Raw genomic sequence first — 21,395 nt, 5'->3', positions numbered from 1 at the left:
TCTTCTACCAAATCACCTCTCCAAACCCATCAGGCAATGTATCTGAGACCAGAATAGGTTTGAAGGTGATTTTGAAGGCAATGGCTTTAAATGAAAATTCTTGATAAAATTTTGAATTTTTTATTTATTTTCCTTTCTAGAAGCAGGAATTACATCGTACCTGGACAAATGGCTTATGGGGTTTCACAGATTCTGCAAAGAAATATATTTTTTGAAATGCCATTTTCTGTTAACATTCTTGTGAAAAGACTTTCAGCTGACAGTCCCATACATCTTTACTGAATTAAATCAACAAAGCCGCCGCAAGAGGGATAATTTCTCTCTTCCTCTGCCCAGATTAACAGCACTGCTCTGCACTCTGCCTTCTCAGCAGAGCATCTGGAGGGCTTTCCCTTTGACGTGTGTCCTTTGTCTCTCTGGCGCGCGAGGCCAGCGTGGCGCTCCCACCGCTACGAACGAACGACAATCTTCAACACACAGACGATGAGAAATGGGTCAGGGTTTGGGCTAAAGTTGAGAACCAGAAATCTACAAAAACTCAATTCGTGTTTTTTAAATACTTTATATGGTAAAAATACAGCAAAAATATTTTTCTTTTGTTCAAAGAGGAAAAAATATACTGCTATGGTCGCGGTTCTGAGGAGGAGGTCGGCCGCCTGTGGCTCCCGGGCTGCGCGCTGCAGACGGACTCGGGCGCGGCTCCTCGGGCTTCAGTCGTTTATCAAAGCTAAAATCATACTGCGGAGAGAAGAGACGAGCGTTAACCAGCGTCTCCCGAGCACGGCGCCCACAGGGCCTGCTCTGTCCGGGCTCCCATCTCCGAGGCTCAGCAACCACTGGCACATTTTTTTAAAAAAAAGAATATCTGCTTAGGGCCTCTCAAAGCCCTGACTTTTTTCATGTAACAAAATAAATAAATAACTGGGGAGGGGGTGGCAGCGTAACCTAAAACCAATGTTGGGCCATAGCTCAGAAGCAGCCACGGCCAGAAAACAAACCAAAATTAGTTGTCTAGCCGGACCTCACACATGCCATCCCGAGGCCTGAGCACTGGCCCCTGTCCCCCCGGGACGCCCCTGCACAGACTGCACAGTGGCCAGGAGGGCGGGCTCAGGACTCACCCCTGCAGGCACTGAGCACTGAGCTTAGCGGCCCCCCGCTTTTGCGCCAGGCTCTGTGCGGCCCCCCAGGCACCATGTCGGGACTATGGCAGTCACCCAGTACACTCTGCTGAAACCACCATGGCCAACATGGCGTGGTGGTTTCAGGACCACCATCATGGCGACAGGACCGCCATCATGTCCTTGTACTGATGTCAGCCTGGCTGTGCTAAGAGCAGAGGACCAGAGCACAGAGCACTAATGGTGTCCTTACTTGTCCAAGTTCCACCACATCAGTGTACGCTGCACACAGCACAAACTAACACTCCAGAAAGATGGTTGCACGTTAAAGTTAGGTCAGCCCAAACCCAAGTGCTTTATGTGTGTTATCTCATTTAGTCCAGATCATGACCCAGTGAGATAGGTACTGGTTACAATCCCATTTCCAGACGAAGAAACCAAGGCACAGAGAGCTCAGAAACTAGCCCTGTAGCAGAGTAAGTGGCCAGGCCCAGCCTGCACTAGGCTGGCCCCCAACCCAACACCAATGGCATGGGCTCCAGCACTCTCTAAGAAGATGGGTATTTCCCCCTCTAATTCCACGGGACAAACCTTGAGCGTCCACCACGCAGCAGGCGACCCGGAGAGGACCAGCTGGAGGGGCCTGCATGAGGGACGGGACGACAGGGAATAAAGCCACCGGACGCAGCAGCAGCCCCGAGCGGGAGAAAGTGTGACCAGCGTGTCCTCTGAGACCGCTCCCTCATCCAGGGCGCAAGCTGTGAGTGGCGACCAGGGGTGAGGCCACAGCAAGGTGGAAGACACACCAAGCTCAGAACGCGAGGCAAGAAAGAGGGATGCGGCGTCTCCCAAACCAGCCTCGAAGGCTGCCTACCTAACACTTGGTTGTGCGGGGCCCCTCAACCTGCCCCAGCAGCACCCCAACCCCTCCGCCCACTTCCAGTCCCGTCCAACTACCGTGAAGCCAACCACCACCCACCCGGAGACTCATGCACACTTTCAAATCCCAGGACTAGTCTACTAGGCAGGATCCTCCTCCCAGACCCGCATGCCCCAACCCCCACACCCACACAGGGCTCTACTGGGACCAACGCTGCTTCCAGCCCTGCCCACAGCCTCTCTCTCTGACGGCCCAGACACCTTCAGGTAGTTTCATGTTACAAAGTCAGAAAAGGGTGTGTCATCGTGTTACTAGTACATTTCTTTGCTCTTTATTCTTCACCTTTAAAGTAAGGATTGAAAATTAAACACGTAAAACATGAGGTGCAGTATGAGAATCAGAAAACGATACCAGTGTGCTTTTTTATCCCAGTTTTTAAATTATTTTTATCTATATTTAAATCCAAGTTAGTTAACATAGATGTCTATAGATATCAACGTATCTAAATGTCTATATAGTTTTTTTTTTTTTAAGATTTTATTTATTTATTTGACAGAGATCACAAGTAGGCAGAGAGGCAGGTGGAGACAGAGAGGGGAAGCAGGCTCCCTACTGAGCAGAGAGCCCAACGCGGGACTCCATCACAGGACCACAAGATCATGACCTGAGCCGAAGGCGGAGGCTTTAACCCACTGAGCCATCCAGGCGCTCCCTTTTTTTTTTTTTAAGATTTTATTTATTTATTTGATAGAGAGATCACAAGTAGGCAGAGAGGCAGGCAGAGATAGAGGAAGAAGCAGGCTCCCTACTGCGCAGAGAGCCCGATGCGGGACTTGATCTCAGGACCCTGAGATCATGACCTAAGCCAAAGGCAGAGGCTCAACCCACTGAGCCACCCAGGTGCCCCTCTTTTTTTTTTTTAAGTAACCTCTATTGCCCAACATACCTGCTTTTCTGTATTTTAAAAACCAGGACAGGGGCCCCTGGCTGGCTCAGTTGGTTTCAGACAAAACAGCAATTTTTAAAAACTGCCATCTCTATGCAGTTTCTAATTACTGGAACCCTCCGAATGATAGAAATTTAGCTCAACACAAGTTCTTCCTAAGAGTCCTCATGCCTGTGTGAAAATTTAAATTTACCTAGGGAAACGAATAGGCATGATCTAGGTAAGCTTGCATACAAAGGTTAAGCCTAACTTCTGGCCTCTGAAAGGTTTCATCAAATCATACGTGCACAATGATCTTGTTTCTCTTCCTTGCTCTATCCATCGACCTGGGACAGATAAAGGAGTAAATGGCATGCTTATCTCTACAACACAGTTTAACACGGGACATACGAGGCATCCCATGTCTGAGGGCCAGTCCCTGCTGGTGGCCCTCATGTCCCATGTGCCGCGATCGGAAAGCTGACGCGGTTCCACCAGAATGGGCCGCCAGGGATGCCGGTGAGGCACTGCCATGCTCAGGTCCTCACCACGAACAAAGACCAGGCCAACTCTCAGCTCTCCGTGCTTGACCCCCAGGAGACCCGCAGCGGGCCGGTCCCCAGGAGGACGGCCTGCAACTGCTCATAATCAGCAGTGAGGCCTGGACATGGGAAGAAGAGAAAGCATGCGACAGCCTCGGAGCCAAGGCGTAACGAACACCACAGAGCAGCTCCACTGCAAGTCCACGGCACACGGATTCAATGACACATACAAAATGCACACAGCCACCAGAATTCCGCAGGATCCCCCAAAGCTCTGCGTCGCCCACACTAAGGCCCACAGGCCTGTGGCACCTCACCCAAGAGCAGGCATCGCATACATGGAAATGCCACAAGACCTCTAAACTCACCTATAAAGATACATGAAGAAACAGAGCAGGTGGAAGCCGAGCTTGATCATGGCTTCCTTCATGTGTGACTTCAGCTGCCCCCGGTTGTGTATCTCCGTTGGATCAAACACTCCCATGTTCCCACTCGGCACCATAATGAACCTGGTGTGCACACGTTAGAGGGAAATCAGATCATCAGTATAAATACTCAAAAGTAAGTATCTAGGAAGAGCCAACCTTGAAAAGTGAACCAATCGTAGCAGCCTTAAGTCCAGACCATATGGGGACAGGGTGCCACATGGTTTTCCTTTAAAAGATATACTTGTTAATTTGTGCTACAATTTCCTGCTCTCTGAAAAAAATACAGTGACACGCTAGAGAAAGATATTTTATGATCGACGAGACCCTTTTACCCACCTATAGAAAACTCCTAATCTGGTCATACCTACAGCCATTTTCCACCAAACACACCTAAAGAGGACTCCAAACCAAACTAATCTTACCAAGTTCTTAGAAACTTCTTTATCTACAAAGTTCTAAAATAATAAATGCAACATCTTTTCTAAAAAAGATTTATTCATGAGAGCGAGCATGTGCAGAAGCAAGCAAGGAGAGAGGCAGAGAGAGAATGAGAGAGGGAATCTCAAGAACACTCCACAATGAGCAGAGCCCAACTGAGGGCTTGATCCCACGACTTGGAGACCATGACCTGAGCTGAAACCAGAGTCGGACGCTCAACTGGCTGAGCCACCCAGGCACCCCTGAGGCAACATCTTTATAAGAAGTAGTGACAAGCATAATTATTCCCATTTCACAGAAGATAGTGAGAGATTCTGTGTCCAGATTCGAGCCCTCCTCTGTGCTCCTACTGATCTGGAGATAACACGCCTCAGTCTGCAGGTTTATAAACGGTGCCCAGCTTATAAGCACAATTTAGAGAAGAAAGAACAGAAATGGAAGTGCCTCCATGGTGAAGACAGAACTCCTCTTCAGTTAAGACACTAGATAGCTCAGAGTCAACACCCGATGTCTAAGTTTATGGAAGTCTTAACAAAAACAGGCCAAATTCAAGCTATTATTAAGTAATGATAATCTCATGAGCCAAGAATGTACTTTTTATAGAGGCGGAGGCCTGGCCACAGTGGGACATTAGTGGGCACCTCCTTGCGACTCCGAATCAATTCCACCCAGTGTTCCCACACACTCAGAAGAATCTGTTTTTTAAAAATCCTGAAGAGGGCGCCTGGGTGGCTCAGTGGTTTAGGCCGCTGCCTTCGGTTCGGGTCATGATCTCAGGGTCCTGGGATCGAGTCCCACATCGGGCTCTCTGCTCGGCAGGGAGCCTGCTTCCCTCTCACTCTCTTTGCCTGCCTCTCTGCCTACTTATGATCTCTCTATCAAATAAATACACAAAATCTTAAAAAAAAAAAAAAAGAAAAAATCCTGAAGAGGGGCGCCTGGGTGGCTCAGTGGGTTAAGCCTCTGCCTTCGGCTCAGGTCATGATCTCAGGGTCCTGGGATCGAGCCCCGCATCAGGCTCTCTGCTCAGCAGGGAGCCTGCTTCCTCCTCTCTCTCTCTGCCTGCCTCTCTGCCTATTGGTGATCCCTCTGTCAAATAAATAATAAATAAAATCTTAAAAAAAAATCCTGAAGATACTATGTTCAACATACCATGGAGTATTTCATATTTATTTCATGTCATCGTGTATGTCACAGTCTTCTTCCCCTAATGATTCCCTTTCCAAGTGAGGAAACTGGGCCACTTGGGGAAGGTCCAGCAGTGTAAGTGTAGGCGGCGACACCCAGACTGCGCCACTAGTGCAACGATGAGTCCCAACTTTGCATTGTCCCCGACTCCTTCCTGCCACACACACAGTTTCTCAACAACAACTTCTGTGAAACCAAATGCCCTGAGTCCCACAAATCTGAAACCCTCCCCCAAATCTTGTAGCCCATCTAGAGCTGAGTGGAGGGTCTGACAAGTGAGTGTCCGGACAACATCTCAGCTCTGTCTCTGGTAAGTCTTGTCCTCCTCTGATGTCCAGGTCACCTAGCAGCACTGTCACCATTTTCCTGGTGGTCCTTACAGACTCTCTCTGCCCCCCCTTCTCCCTCCTCGTCCTGCTTCCACAGAGGTGGTCTTTCCACATTCCTGCATCCCAACCCCGCTCCAGCTACACAGTCTTACCCCAGCCTCTGAATGGGCTTCCCTACCCTCCTGGCTCTTCTCCACCATCCAATCAATACTACATGATGCTTCCAGAAAAGTCTTCGTAAAGATATTTGATCAATTTACCTACTCAAAACATGCAAAGAGGATACATGAATGGCTACTAAGCACATTAAAAGGTCCTCAATTCCCTTAGTCATTAGGGAAATATAAATCAAAACCACAGTGAAACATCACACCCAATAGGATGGCCAAATTAAAAAGACACAGGGGTGCCTGGCTGGCTCAGGTGGAAGGGCACACGACTCTTGACCTCTGGGTCATGAGTTCGAGCGCTATGCCGGGTGGGAGAGGACTTAAATAAAAACGCACAACAACAGCTTGACCAGGACGTGGAAACGATGGAACCCTCACACACACAGCCGGCGAAGGTAAACCGGCACAGCTGCTTCTGAACATCTAGGCAGTTCCTCCAAAGGTGAAACAAAGTTACCAGAGGACCCAGCAAGTCCACTCCTAGGAAAAATGAAAATGGATCTCCACACAAACACATGCACATGAATGTTCACGGGAGAATTACTCTTAACAGCCAAAAACAAACAATTCAAATGCCCATCCAGTGCAAATGGACACACAAAATGTAGTCTACCCATACAGCAGGATATCATTCAGAAACACAACGAAGTGAAGAACAGACATCAGCCACCCACGGATGATCTTGAAAACATGACAGCGAGTGAGAAAAGCCTCCCACAAAAGAGCGCGTACTGAACTCTCCTCTAGGATGCGTCTGTGCAGAACAGGTCACCTTGGGCAACAGAAAGTAGAAGGTGACTGCTGAGGGCCTGGGGAGGGGAGGGCAGGAAGGAATGGCTGCTAATGGGTAGAGGGGGCTTTCCTTTGGAGTAATGAACCTGTTCTAAAATAGACTGTGGTGATGGCTGCTGAAATCTCTACACGTTCTAAAAACATATTGAAAAGAATACTTTAAATGGGTGAACTTGGGGTGGCTCAGTTGGTTAAACGACTGCCTTCGGCTCAGGTCATGATCCTGGACTTCCAGGATCTAGTCCCATATCGGGATCCCTGTTCAGCGGGTAGCCCGCTTCTCCCTCTGACCTCTCCCCTCTCATGCTCTCTCTCATTCTCTCAAATAAATAAAAAAAGATAAAATTGAAATGGGTGAACTCCATGCTACCAGTACTCATATTTATATACCAAATCCATGGACCAAGATTCTGTGTGACCCATCCTGTGCTTCATCTGCTCCCACTCCTCATCTCCGTGACTGCTGCCAGATGTGTCCTTAAATCTGCCCTGCACATCTGCCTCCTGGTTTCCCTTCCAGCCCTCCCCACCTCTAACACGCCTGGGGGAACCCCTCACCCACCATGCACAGCTCCACTCACACAAGCTCTCCACAAGCGGCCCAAGCGCAGCCATCCGCCTCTCCTCCCAGCCGGAGTTCCCCACCACTCCTCCGGCACCTCAGTCCACCTCGAACTGAACTAGTGTATTCTGTTATCCTGTGTTTTGCCTCTTTGTCCTGTGGCAGAGTCCATTTCAGATGTCTGCAGCCCCAAAAGCATAAAGCACAGACATCCGAAAAGAGGAAACGAGCCATCTATTGATTTTTTTTAACCTTTTTTTATTTTCTGTTTTTTAAAAAGATTTTATTTGACAGAGAGGAAGAGGGAGAGAGTGAGTGCATACAAGCAGGGGGAACAGCAGAGGGAGTGGGAGAAGCAGGCTCCCCACTGGGAGACCAATGTGGGACTCGATCCCAGGACCCTGGGATCAGGACCTGAGCCAAAGGCAGATGCTTAACCGACTGAGCCCCCCAAGTGCCCCCACACCAACCTTTCTAAAGAGAAGCTAAATCTGTGAACAACCATCAATCTGTTGCAGCCATCATCAAGGCAATAAACCCACATGATCTCTATGATGACAGGAAACAGAAGCCATGGACTTTATCGTCCTCGCCAGTAAAACCTCGCAGAGCCTCCTGCCACAGTCCGTCCTCTGCACAAAGCAGCCGCACCCAAGCCTGCTCTTCCTCTGGCATCTGCTTGGGGCCTGCAGAGGAATGATGGGGTGCACTGAGGTATGGCTAAGATCGAGCCTCAGAGGGTCCCGCTCTCACTCCCCAATTCATGTTCTGCTCGGAGGGACCCCTGGGGCATGGAGCTGTGCACCAGGTCTGCGCGGACCTGCACCTCAGTAGGTAGGTGAGGAGCGCATGCTTCTTGCTGAACTCAGGTCAGGGGGCTGGACTATGGTATGACCACAGGAGAGCAAAAAGAAACTGGAAAGAAAAATTAAGTCTTTCCCTCCCAAAAAAAAAGGTACGGAGATTTAAACTCTCTTCTGTAGCTCAGGTTCTAATCTCACAATCTTTATGTATAAATTCATTCCCCCAAATCTACTCACTTCCTCATCCTTAGGACTCTCGTTACCACGTACTCCCTAGCCTCTTCCCACCCCTCCTTTATTATTTTCCTTGTCATTCTTTTTTTTTATTTTTATTTTATTTTATTTTATTTATTTGACAGAGAGAAATCACAAGCAGGCAGAGAGGCAGGCAGAGAGAGAGGAGGAAGCAGGTTCCCTGCGGAGCAGAGAGCCCGATGCGGGGCTCGATCCCAGAACCCTGAGATCATGACCTGAGCTGAAGGCAGAGGCTTTAACCCACTGAGCCACCCAGGCGCCCCTTTCCTTGTCATTCTTACTCTAACTGCACTTTTAAAAACTCAGAGGTATGGGGCATCCAGCTGGCTCAGCTGGAAAAGCATGTGACTCCTGATCTTAGGGTCATGAGTTTGATCCAGACCCACATGCGGTGTAGAGATTACTGAACATAATAAATTAACTTCAAAAAAATTAATAAATAACTTTTAAAAAATGAATAAAAATTAAAAACCACAAGTCAAGATCAGCTGATGATTTTACCCCAAAACTAGATAAAAGTAGAAAAAAAAAAAACACAGAAAACCAAACAAACCTAAAAATTTAGCAAACTACTAAAAATAATCTTAGGTTTGCCAAGATTATCCCACAGTTCTTCAAAGAAAATACATACTGTACAAGTGCTCAACTATAATATCACATCCAATAAGGGTTTACACCAAGCTTTTGAAAAGCTTCCTAAATTCATTAAGTTAGAATTCTGACATTATCTAGTCTGCAGACATTTTTTTTTTGATTGTTGCATATTTCTATTTTTTTTTTTTTATTAGTCTGCAGACTTTAAAATGAAAGTCTCTCTGGAGCATTCCAGATATACTCTAATTAAAACCTGCAGATATAAATAACAAGAATCTTATATTCTCAGGCTTTTGATCATTCCTTTTTTTTTTTTTTAAACAAGGTCTTCTGGTATTTTTTTTTAAGGCTTTTTTATTTATTTGACAGTGAAAGAGAGCACAGGTAGGCTGAGCGGCAGGCAGAGGGAGAGGGAGAAGCAGGCTCCCTGCCGAGCAGGGAGCCCAATGCAGGGCTCGATCCCAGGATCCTGGGATCATGACCTGAACCGAATGCAGCTGCTTAACACACTGAGCCACCCAGGCGCCCCAACTTTGGATCATTCTTAATGGAAACCACCACACTATTTAGACATCACAACTAAACATTCCATATTGTTTAAATTTATACCTGTAAATCTGTGTTTTTACCACAAGAGTAGACCATGCAAATTGCTATTTGCCCAGCATACCAAAGAAAACAAAAATGTATTCTGATTTAATGTAGCATCTGCGGAGATTTATTTCATGACTGGCACATATTTTATTGCAGAAGAAAAAGCTATTACATTTTTTTTAATGTTTCTTTAAATTGCCATGACACAAAGCTGTAAACAAATTATACTCACCGATATATATTCCAAGTGGCAACAGGCAAGTTGAGAAGGAAGATGAACCAGTGCAGTGAAACGAGCATTAATACCGTGACGATGGTATGGCCAATCAACTCTGGGATTACCCACTGCAAGGGAAGAACACAGTATTACAACTGCCGCTGTGCACTTCCTGAATGCTCCTGTTATTTGAAGTTAAATCAATGAATACACAGAGAATTTACAAGCTCATAGTTCAAGATTATTTTTAGACTCAGATGACCCAGATCTGCACACTGCAGAAACTGCGTACCCCATGCAAATACATCAGGGCACAGTTTAAAAATAACGCCCTTAAATTTCAATTACATTTTATCCTGAGCAAAGGTTCAGATTCATTCACGAAGGAGGCATGAATGACAACTAGGGGGAAAATGGAGTATCTTTTACTTTCTATTCCAACATCTGTGCTAAAGCCTCTTACTCTAATTTGGGGTGGTTTATATCCAGATATTTAATGTCTTGCAAGTCAAATATCAATCTTAAACATCTTCCAATCTCCAAAATCCTTAAGGAAATCATTTCTCTCTCTCTCTCTCTCTCTCTCTCTCACACACACACACACACACACACAGAGACACACGGGTTCTTTAACAGCTCACATTAACAGCTCAAAGTTGAGCAAATGTGGTAATGAACCAAGATGTCAGCTACTGGCTGGGCAGTACCCACTGCCCTCTGTGCTCCCCTTGTCAACTGTGCGACACTCTAGTTCTCCTGCACAAGAGAGCTATTTCAACAGGTCCTCCATTCACTAGTAATCTTCCTCCCCTAAGAATAGAGGGTTTTCTTCTAAAGGAAGCTAATATATCCATGCAGACACAAACTGGTAATCTGCACTTGCAGAAATAAGAAAAACTCAAGAGAGGTTAAATAATTTGCCCAGGGTTACAAAGCTACTTAGTGGTAGAACAATACAGTGTAAGCCCAAACCCACCTGCCCCAGGGCTCTCCGCATTAAGATTTTAGAAACTTGGGGCGCCTGGGTGGCTCAGTGGTTTAAGCCGCTGCCTTCGGCTCAGGTCATGATCTCAGGGTCCTGGGATCGAGTCCCGCATCGGGCTCTCTGCTCGGCAGGGAGCCTGCTTCCCTCTCACTCTCTCTGCCTGCCTCTCTGCCTACTTGTGATCTCTCTCTGTCAAATAAATAAATAAAATCTTAAAAAAAAAAAAAATTTTTAGAAACTTGTTTTTATAAACAAAAAGGGGATTTGCTAGGCCTTAGACCTAATATGAAATCAACAGGAACTTTTTATACGTAATACAGATTTTTTTAAAGTGTAACCAATTGCGCCGACTGCTGACAAGTGTGAGCTGCAGAGTCAAACCTGGAATGGAATTCATGCTCTAGTCTCCTGATGAGTTTAGCAATCTTAGGAAGGTCATCTGCCCTTTCTGAGCCACAACTTTCTCATCAGACTTTCTCATCTGTAACGCAGAGCTGACGATCCCCGCTGCACAGAATTAGGGAGAGCAGGCAGCTCCCCTCTCTCCCCGCCCACAGAGCAGGAGCTTCCAAACTCTATTTCTTACCTTGTTTTCCATAGACCAACTGGAAGCAAAAGTTTTAGGAGGCGATACTTAACAAGATGATGCTTGCTTTACTTCTTTCAACCAAGCCCTATGTTTTCATACTCTTCCCTCCTTAGCGATGTGCTGTTCTTCCCCTAATCAGCACTAGGCTTAAGGCCCCCAGCAGGAGCCTGAAAAATTCTCCCCTGAAGTAACTTAACAGCACAAGAGAGAACACAGACAAAACAACTGCCCTTCGGGTACCCCAACAAAAGCCCAGGAAGATACCGATTACCCGACAGTGGAGTCTGTCTCCCAGTTGGCCAGCAACCTGGAGCTCACACGGAGCTTCCCGTGAGCATTTCAGGGCTTTACCCTTGCATATGGACAGACAGCCAGTACCAAAAATTGAGGGACGCCTCCAATATGAGAGGGGAGAACACAGGGCGAAAGGAGCTTAGAGGGAACAGAGATAATGAAGGAAGCAGAAGGAAATTTAAAAAACCACTGAAATCAAGATTCTCAGAGAGCTAGGAAACTCAAACTTGAAATAAGAAGACAACAAGCTCTTAGAAACAAAAACCTGACGTAAAATGGTGTGCACCCTAGAAAATCAGTAGAGAGAGCAGAGGGAAGGAATCTTGAAACTAAAAGGTAGGAAAAAAAACAGAGAGATAAAATTTTTAAAACAGAACAGCAGATAATCCAGCAGATGAATTATCCAGTTGTTGAAAAAGAAGGGGAGGGAAAGGAGTGTGGGGGGCACACATTCTCAAAGAAAGAACAGATGTGCCAGGTTGAAAGAGCCATAGGAGGTGGAAACAGCACATGAAAAAAGCCTCAGGGAAGGCACAGAAAGGGGAAGCTCTGCAAAATTCCCAAACCCCAAGGATAAAAGATTCTAAAACTTCTGGAGAGAACAAGGAAAAGAAAAGACGGAGGGGAGGGGTGGGAAGAACACATCAAAAGGTAAGAAATCAAAAGGGCATCATACTGCCCCATGTGAATGACACTAGAAGTCGGGAGACGACTGACCAATGTCTTTCAAACTCTGACAGAGAAACTTCGCCAACCTCGAACGCTTTGCTCAGAGAAACTATTGCCCGAGGGTAAAGACAAGACATTTTCAAACAGGTAAGGCCTCCAAATTTAGTCCCCATGTACCATATCTCAAGAAGCTACTCCAGCAAAACAGAACAGTAGACTGGAAGGGAGACATGACTTCCAAGGAGGGCCCAGACCAGGTATCCCAGGATTCGGGCTATGGACGGGCCTGGAAGTGACCAGTCCAGACCACAGCAAGAGGAAAGTGGTGTCAAGAAGAAAGGTCACCTGGAAAAGAGCTCCCCTGATAGATTATTTTAATGTTTGACCCATGTAGAAAATAGTACAGAAGGGGCACCTGGCTCAGTGGGTTAAAGCCTCTACCTTCAGCTCAGGTCATGATCCCAGGGTCCTGGGATTGAGCCCTGCATCGGGCTCTCTGCTCTGCGGAGAACCTGCCTCCTCCTCTCTCTCTGCCTGCCTCTCTGCCTACTTGTGATCTCTGTCTGTCAAATAAATAAATAAAAATCTTAAAAAAAAAAAAAAAAGAAAAGAAAATAGTACAGAAAAACTTTAAAGATGTATCTGAAAAGACTTCATAACAGGTAAGTGAAAACTAAGGAAATTTTAAAAACATAGCAATTATTAACACTGAGAAAGAGAAAACTATCCAGAAAAACACAAAAGAAAGAAAAATATGACTGTCCTATCATGAGGTTCAATACTAAAAAAGATTTAGCATGTTATTTTAACACTACATAGTAACAATGTAAACACTGAATATCAATTTAACCCAAAAAGGAAAATAGAAGAGGTGATGTTCAGGGAAGGAGGTACCTAAGAACTAAATCTATCATATTGCCTCAGAAGTTCATAGGGGATACTTAAAATGATAAATCAACAAATAGCAGTTCGATGGGGCGCCTGGGTGGCTCAGTGGGTTAAGCCGCTGCCTTCGGCTCAGGTCATGATCTCAGGGTCCTGGGATCAAGTCCCGCATCGGGCTCTCTGCTCAGCAGGGAGTCTGCTTCCCTCTCTCTCTCTGCCTGCCTCTCTATCTACTTGTGATCTCTCTCTGTCAAATAAATAAATAAAATCTTAAAAAAACAAAAACAAAAACAAATAGCAGTTCGAGTATATAAAGGAAATATGGACATAAATATCAGAAAAAAATTAACAGCTCAAGTGTGGAAATCAGTTTCCCCTAAAAAGTATGACAGATATGATTCAAAGGGGTCAGACAGGGACTGCTATTTTTCAGTGTAAGATTTGTAATATCTTTGACTGTTGTGTGCAAGTATTACGTTCATAAAAATAAAATTTTACATTAAAAAAATGACAACTTCAAATTAAAGGGGTAATTTTCTCAGTAGAAAAATCCAGGTAATCTCATCTTTGCACTTCAATTTTTATTTTGAAAAAAGAAAACCCAATTAAATGCCCCCTAAAATATTGCGTAAGCAAGAAATATAAAAAGAAATACAACCCAGCTGGTAAGATATATATTTAATCATTCTTGTGAAGGCAAGGAGGACTGAAACTAATATAATATGGATTACATCTCTTTTTAGAAGTCTTTAAGTACAGCGGATACATACAAAATGTTTTATTTAAAATCTATCATTATATTAAGCCATGTTCCAGAAAATTCAAAATAAAGAAAGAGAAGTATCGTTTACTAGAAATTTTAATTTTTTTTTAAGATTTTTATTTATTTATTTGACAGAAAGAGATCACAAATCACAAGCAGGCAGAGAGGAAGGCAGAGAGAGGAAGGAAAGCAGGCTACCCACTGAGCAGAGATTTTATTTATTTATTTGACAGAGATCACAAGTAGGCAGAGAGGCAGGCAGAGAGGGGGAAGCAGGCTCCCTGCTGAGCAGACAGCCGGATGCGAGCCTCGATCCCAAGACCCTGGGATCACGACCTGAGCCAAAGGCAGAGGCTTTAACCCACTGAGCCACCCGCTGCCCCTAGAAATTTTAATTTTCTACATGTGACTTTTTCCCCTTGTTAAGTAGGTGAAGAGGTGAAAAGACACACAGAAATGATTTTTAGGTCAAGCCAAAAGCACCTCTCGGTATTTAGTGAATTGTTAACATAAACTTTTTTTTTTTTTAATTTATTTATTTGACAGAGATCACAAGTAGGCAGAGAGGTAGGCAGAGAGAGAGAGGAGGAAGCAGACTCCCCAGCGAGCAGAGAGCCCGATGTGGGGCTTGATTCCAGGACCCTGGAATCATGACCTGAGCCGAAGGCAGAGGCTTTAACCCACTGAGCCACCCAGGTGCCCCTGTTAACATGAACTTTTATCCAGAAAGCTCTTCTGTCTGCTCAGCCCACAAAATGAATCAGGACTAACTGGTTTTCCTCCATGCAGACAAACCTGCAACTCAGAGTATTCTTGGCAACATCAAGTTCTGACTACATACCAAAGGTAAAATGGCCTTAAAAGAAACCAACTCATTAATTCCATTTTTCAGCAAGCCACGAAAAGAAGACTGTCTTTTATGCAACAAAAAAACAGGCTGAGGTTGGGGCACCTGGGTAGCTCAGTGGGTTGAGCCTCTGCCTTCGGCTCAGGTCAGGATCCCAGGGTCTTGGGATCGAGGCTCGCATCGGGCTCTCTGCTCAGCAGGGAGCCTGCTTCCCCCTCTCTCTCTGCCTGCCTCTCTGCCTACTTGTGATCTCTGTCAAATAAATAAATAAAATCCTTAAAAAAAAAAAAGACTAAGGTTTTTTGTCATGAGCAGGGAGGATGGGTTTAGACACAGAAGACAAACACAATTACTCTCATAATGAACCTTTCCCTCGTAAAGTACTGGTGGACACAGCAAGAAGCACAGTAAAGAAAATTTCCAGGGAGGTCCTCTAGTACAGTTTCATGATCTAAAATACTGCAAAAACACAGCTCTACAAACATTCCAATGAATAAGCAGCAACACACACTTCAAAATCAAATATACAGGGGCGCCTGGGTGGCTCAGTGGATTAAGCCTCTGCCTTCGGCTCAGGTCATGATCCCAGGGTCCTGGGATCAAGCCCCATGTCAGGCTCTCTGCTCAGCAGGGAGCCTGCTTCCTCCTCTCTCTCTCTGCCTGCCTCTCTGCCTACTTGTGATCTCTGTCAAATGAATAAATAAAATCTTAAAAAAAATCAAATATATATATGTTGGTTATCTATAAGTAATCTCTGACGCAGAAAGTGCAGAACCACCTTCAGCGCCCGAAATGAGTAAAGAAATGTCTTACCTTGTTTAATTTTGAGCAACATGATCTAGCATTAATGTAATCACATTCTAAATCAGACAATGTAATTATCTGAGGATCAAGATAAGGAATTATAAGACTTCTTTGAGAACAACAATTTTTGTTTTAAGTTTCAGACAGAAACCCAAATGCAATGCAGAATGAGATTTGACTTGAAAAGACTGTAGTTATTTCCGTAAAGTTCACTCAATCGACAACTCAATTTTCTGACTTCTGTTCCTTCAACAAATTATTTTCACAAAATAATCTTATGCTCAATTCTAAAGTGACCCATATGAGAACATTCAATGGGAATTCCTAAAAAATCAAACAGTAACTGTTAAGAAACGGAAAATAATACCCTTAAAAACAACTTAAATGTGAATTTAAACCTGAATTCCCACTAGTAGGAAAAGTGTTTCTCTATGACAGATCCATAAACTGTCTTTGAAGACTCAAGATGTGACTAAAGAATAAGATACAAAACTATCCATACAGGGCGGTCTTATGTCAGCACTGGCCATGCCTCCTTCCAGATGATCTGTTTTCCTATACTTTTCACAATCAACGAAACCTTCCATATTAAACATAGTTTCTACTAGGATTAAGCAAAAAATGGTTTTTAGTACCAAATGTAAACTCGTTGAGGACGTCTGACTCGGAAGGAAAAGTCCTCAACGGAACGATACAAGGTCTGAGATTTGCTGTGAAATGTTCCCACATCCCTCCCCCCAGGAAAGGAGAAAGCAAAATGCTGAAAATCACTGTTGGTCACAGAAACAGGGGGTTTATTACACTATGGTCTCTACTTTCATTACTTTCATGCTTGAAAATGTCCAATGAAAGAAGTAAAAATAAATGTTCTCACCTAAATTCTAAACATTTCCATCTGGATATTCTAACACCTCAACACAATTCAAGTCAAACGCATCATTTTCTCCACAGATTGTCCCCTCCAAATGTGTTTTCTTTCTATCGATGACACAAGCACCATTTGCCCAAACTCAAAACACGGCAAGTTATTTCTGTCATCTGTTTCATATCCCACAACCAGCCTTCCGCGGGTCTAGGCAATGCCTTCCTCTTCACTCCACCCATGAATCCCTCCTTTCACCTGTCCACAGTCAGAACTATTTCAAACCCACATGGACCCCGTCCCCAGTGGTTTACCTTCCAGTCTTTCCCATTTCCAACACACTCTGCAGATTCATCTTTTTTTTTTTTTAATATTTTATTTATTTGACAGAGAGAAATCACAACTAGGCAGAGAGGCAGGCAGAGAGAGAGGAGGGAGCAGGCTCCCCGCGGAGCAGAGAGCCTGATGTGGGGCTCGATCCCAGTCCTGGGATCATGACCTGAGCCGAAGGCAGAGGCTTTAACCCACTGAGCCACCCAGGCGCCCCCAGATTCATCTTCTTAATACTCCATTTGTTTATGTCAAAAATGTTCAATGGCTAGAGGATAAAGTGAAAGCCTTCCCACCTTAACACACAACCCTTCAAAATCTGTTCTAATCCAGCGTTTCCCATCTGACCTTCTACTACCACCTCAATTAAGTATGTCCTCTCTTCCTTAACCGGTCATCCAGAAATGCCATCAACACATTTGAATCTTCACCTCTGCCCTGCCTGATTTTGAATTCCACCTGTTTCCGTCATGTTTCAAAGTCTGGGAAAACTTCTATCCCTACGGGGCCATATTCTACCATTCTACCTCTTGCCTCTAGAATTAAGCTGTTCAGCTACCCAAAAATACAGTAATATGCTGAATCCCATTGAAAGATATCCTAGGGGCACCTGGGTGGCTTAGTGGGTTAAGCCTCCGCCTTCGGCTCAGGTCATGATCTCAGGGTCCTGGGATTGAGCCCTGCATCGGGCTCTCTGCTGAACAGGGAACCTGCTTCCCCGCCTCTCTGCCTTCTTGTGATCTGTCTGTCAAATAAGTAAATAAAATCTTAAAAAAACAAAAACAAAAAACTAAATGTACCTGATTGTCTAAGTCAAATATTTCACCTAACGTTTTTTCCATACACACGAATTGGTACAAGCCAGGCCCATTTTAAATTATCAAGCCTAGTTTCCAAACTGCAAATACAGAAATTCATGTTTCATTTCTCTGTAAGTCCCAGTTCCTTAGGCCACAAGAGGGACATAGGTCGTCAAAACTTGGCCCTGTGATTCTGCCCTTTCAGTTCAGCAAACCCAATAAAACTCAAGGTTCTCCCTTGACTGTCTCATTTGTATAGCACGTGAGCCTTGATACTGGGGTTGTGAATTCCAGCCCCAGCCTGCTGCTACACTGATTACTTAAAAATCTTAAAACAGGGGCGCCTGGGTGGCTCAGTGGATTAAGCCGCTGCCTTCGGCTCAGGTCATGATCTCAGGGTCCTGGGATCGAGCCCCGCATCAGGCTCTCTGCTCCACGGGGAGCCTGCTTCCTCCTCTCTCTCTGCCTACCTCTCTGCCTACTTGTGATCTCTCTCTCTGTCAAATAAATAAATAAAAAAATCTTTAAAAAAAAAAAATCTTAAAACAAAACCAACTCAAGGTTCTCCTCATTAGAATTCATCAGTTCAAGTAAAAAGTGCAGCTGAAGTGGGGCGGGGGAGGCAGGCACCGTGCTGGGGGCTGAACCCTTATACACACCCAGAACTGGAAAGTAAAAGGTCTCTTTGTAAAGATAAGAAACCGCAGGTGGAGACAGGTGAAGCACTGTGCACAGCAAACATCTAGTAAAGCAAGCGGTCCTGACTGCAAATTCTGTCCCTCTCCTCTCCAACGGACCGCCCGACTACAATACAGCGTGAGGTCACGCTGAAAGCTCACGCAACAAACATCCTGAAGCCGGGATGCTCTGGCAAAAAGTTTACTTCCATCAGAAAGCACCGAGAGTGAAAAAAAAAAAAAAAAAAGAAAGCACCGAGAGTGAATTCCAAGGAAAGAAAAAACATGCAATTCCGCGTGTTTGTTTCCTAATTTCCTGAACTTAAACTGCAACTGGGGGACGACCAAGATTGGATGCAGGGTGCGGGTCCAACCCTCCCGCGCGCTGGCCTGGACACCAGTCTGAGGACCAGCACAGGAGCAAGTCTTCGATACGGGCGCCGTTTCCGCACGGACACACGGGCAGCCAACCCCGCACGGTCCCCAGCAGAGGGCTGCCCCGGCCGGTCCCGCACAACGCCCACGTCCTAGGCGGGGCCAGGCCGCCAAGGCCCGGGTGCCACGACGAGGGCGGCGGTGGTTGTCTCCCACAGACCGGAGCCCGCACGTCGCATCCCCTCGCCCGGGACCCCAGCGCCCCCCGCGGCCCCGCCAGGAAGGCCCGCCGCCTGGCCGCTCGGGGCGGGGCCGGTGCGCGGGGACGGAGGCGGCGGGAGCAGCGGGCTTCCCGACGGCCCTCCCTCGCTGGGCCGTTGTTCCTCCCCGCCCTGGTTCCGGTCCCGACCGGGCCGCCCTCGCCCCCGCGCACCTGCCCGGCCCCGCCTCAGCCCCGTCCCCCGGGCGCCGGGCTCGGCCGGCCTCCGCCCGCCTCAGGCAAGGATACGAAGTACACCGAGAGGAAGATGAGGGCGCAACAGTCGAGGAGAGAGAAGACGAACACCACCGCCTCCATCCTCCGCCGCTGCCGCCGCCTCTCCTTCCGTCAAACCGGCTCCTGCGCCCGCCGCGCCCGCCCACCCCTGATAGGCCCTCGCCCAGGCCGCTGGGGCGCGTAGTGCGGCCGCCACTGCGCGGCATGCCGGGACTTGTAGTCCGCTCCCCCCAACCAACCCAGCGGCCGTAGTTCTGATGCATGCTGGAAAGTGTAGTTCATCAGCACCAAGACCCGCGCGAGGGAAGGGAGGAACTCTACCCTCAATCTGATTCGTTCCAGAAATTATGACAAGATTTAGTCAAGGAGCATTTACTGAACGCTGGTAATCTGCTGGATACCTGGTACAATTTGTTATAGTGTGCGATTTTTCTTTTGGATTCCGCGCAGGCCCCACAGGATCCTCGACTTGGCAATGCTAAGACGTTTTCCTCCTGAAGCCCAAGTGTCCCCGCAACAATCCTTGGCTCGCATGTTGAGACTTGCCCTTCCTGATCTCCGTCTTTCTGGAGGTTTCACGGCCCCTTGTTTATTCTGTGACAGCAACAGCTCTCTCCACTCTAGATTGTAAGATTTTTGAAGGTGTTGCAGGTCATCTCATCCATTCATTCAACTACGTACAGACTCTATCCTCAAGACATGCCAGGACCTGCCCTACACCTGAGATACAGGAATGTGCGAGGCAGACAGGCAATAGGTAGCGAACAAAAATACAGGGTAAAGGTCATTTTAAAGGTACATTAAGTCAAAGTCATACATTCATTCAACCAGTATTTTCTGAGCAGCGAGTATATGCCAGTTACTGGACCTTAGGGATACATGATGAATAAGAGGGGGAAAGTCCTCGCGGTCCTGTAGCTCCCATTACAGTCCGGGAGACAGAGGACAACAAACAGTATTAATGACAGGCAGTTATAAGTAATTTGAAGAGGACAGAGGAGGGGAAACAGTTGCCGACTGAACCATCAGAGAGAAAGGCAGGCTGACGAACTGACATTTAATATTTGAAATCTGAACAGCTCCCTGAAGAGTTTCAGGCAGAGTGTTTGCAAACACCCCATTGCTCACAGATACTTTTAGTCTTTAAGAACAGGAAAGAGGGGCGCCTGGGTGGCTCAGTGGATTAAGCCGCTGCCTTCGGCTCGGGTCATGATCTCAGGGTCCTGGGATCGAGCCCCGCATCGGGCTCTCTGCTCTGCAGGGAGCCTGCTTCCTCCTCTCTCTCTGCCTGCTTCTCTGCCTACTTGTGATCTCTCTCTGTCAAATAAATAAATAAAATCTTAAAAAAAAAAAGAACAGGAAAGAAGGCAGTGTGGCCTGTAAGGGCCTGGTTGGCCAGAGGGAGTCATTCTGTGTTTATGTAGTGAACTTAGATTGACCCCACAATCTGACCCCACCCCTCCCAGAAGAACTTACTTGCAAAGCCTAGATACAAGGGCGGGTCAGGCCAGGTGAAGACATCCAATCAGTGGGGAGCACATATATCTACTAGGGTAAATTGAAATTCAATTGGCCACCTCTGTGTTACCTAGCCGTTTTTTTCTGTGTGTGGCAGACCTAGCCTGACTGTGCAGTTTTCTCTGTGTATTGCAATCCCATTGGCCACCTGTGTGTGGGCAGGGCTCAACCACCTCTATAAAAGCTGGTCTGTGAGGCTGCAGAGAGATATATAGCAAGAGGAGTCAGAGTAGCTGGTAGGAGAGCCATTGGGAGCAGCCTCATCAGCCTCGCTGCCCCAAGCAGCAGCAGCAGCAGCGCCACCGGGAGCACCCCGCTGCCCAGAGCAGCAGCAGCAGCGCCGCAGCGAGCGGCCCCGCCGCCCCGAGCAGTGCCACCGCCAGGAGCAGCCTCTCAGGAGCTGGCGGTGCAACCTCGTCATCGGGAGTGTCTTCGCTGGGAGCAGCGCTGCCCGAGCGTCATGAGCGTCACTGGGCAGCGGCCTCGCCAGCCGGGCAGCGCCTCGCCAGGGAGCAACGCTGCCAGAGTGTCATCATCGGGAAGCAGGAGTCGTTGGGTGGCGGGAGTCGTTGGGTAAGGGAAGTAATTGGGGTCCATGTCCTGGTCATCATCGCCTCTTTGTAAGAGACAGCCCCAACTGGTTGATTTGATTTTCCATGCTTG

The 21,395-nt window shown here is 46.7% G+C and overlaps 1 protein-coding gene across 4 annotated transcripts; it reads right to left on the bottom strand.

The window, feature by feature from the left end:
- Nucleotides 1–546: 546 nt before the first annotated feature.
- On the bottom strand, nucleotides 547–19,379 carry CNIH4 (cornichon family AMPA receptor auxiliary protein 4). 4 transcript variants are annotated; one of them, XM_045983517.1, is made up of 5 exons: nucleotides 19,227–19,377; nucleotides 15,684–15,752; nucleotides 9,854–9,966; nucleotides 3,837–3,977; nucleotides 547–738 (listed from the first exon to the last, which is right to left on the bottom strand). In XM_045983517.1, exons 1-5 carry the CDS (start codon nucleotides 19,293–19,295, stop codon nucleotides 711–713), a joined length of 420 nt encoding a protein of 139 aa, XP_045839473.1. In that variant the 5' UTR covers nucleotides 19,296–19,377; the 3' UTR covers nucleotides 547–710. The 4 variants fall into 4 exon arrangements, with proteins under 4 accessions (XP_045839473.1, XP_045839474.1, XP_045839475.1 ...); XM_045983520.1 differs by lacking the exon at nucleotides 547–738 and adding an exon at nucleotides 9,004–9,005 and having other exon boundaries at nucleotides 3,837–3,928; nucleotides 19,227–19,379; XM_045983518.1 differs by lacking the exon at nucleotides 3,837–3,977 and having other exon boundaries at nucleotides 19,227–19,378.
- Nucleotides 19,380–21,395: the final 2,016 nt, after the last annotated feature.

The sequence above is a fragment of the Meles meles genome, chromosome 17 (genome assembly GCF_922984935.1).
Source record: "Meles meles chromosome 17, mMelMel3.1 paternal haplotype, whole genome shotgun sequence".
Classification (NCBI taxonomy): Eukaryota; Metazoa; Chordata; class Mammalia; order Carnivora; family Mustelidae; genus Meles; species Meles meles.
This window is presented reverse-complemented; position numbering and strand designations above follow the sequence as displayed.

Excerpts from the sequence above, each read along its gene's own strand:
- CNIH4 (XM_045983517.1), bottom strand. The coding sequence starts at position 19,295 with ATGGAGGCGGTGGTGTTCGTCTTCTCTCTCCTCGACTGTTGCGCCCTC. Across the intron at positions 15,753-19,226 it reads TCTTCCTCTCGGTGTACTTC|ATAATTACATTGTCTGATTT; the intron begins GTATCCTTGCCT and ends CTTGATCCTCAG. Across the intron at positions 739-3,836 it reads TTCTTCATGTATCTTTATAG|TATGATTTTAGCTTTGATAA; the intron begins GTGAGTTTAGAG and ends TTCTCTCCGCAG.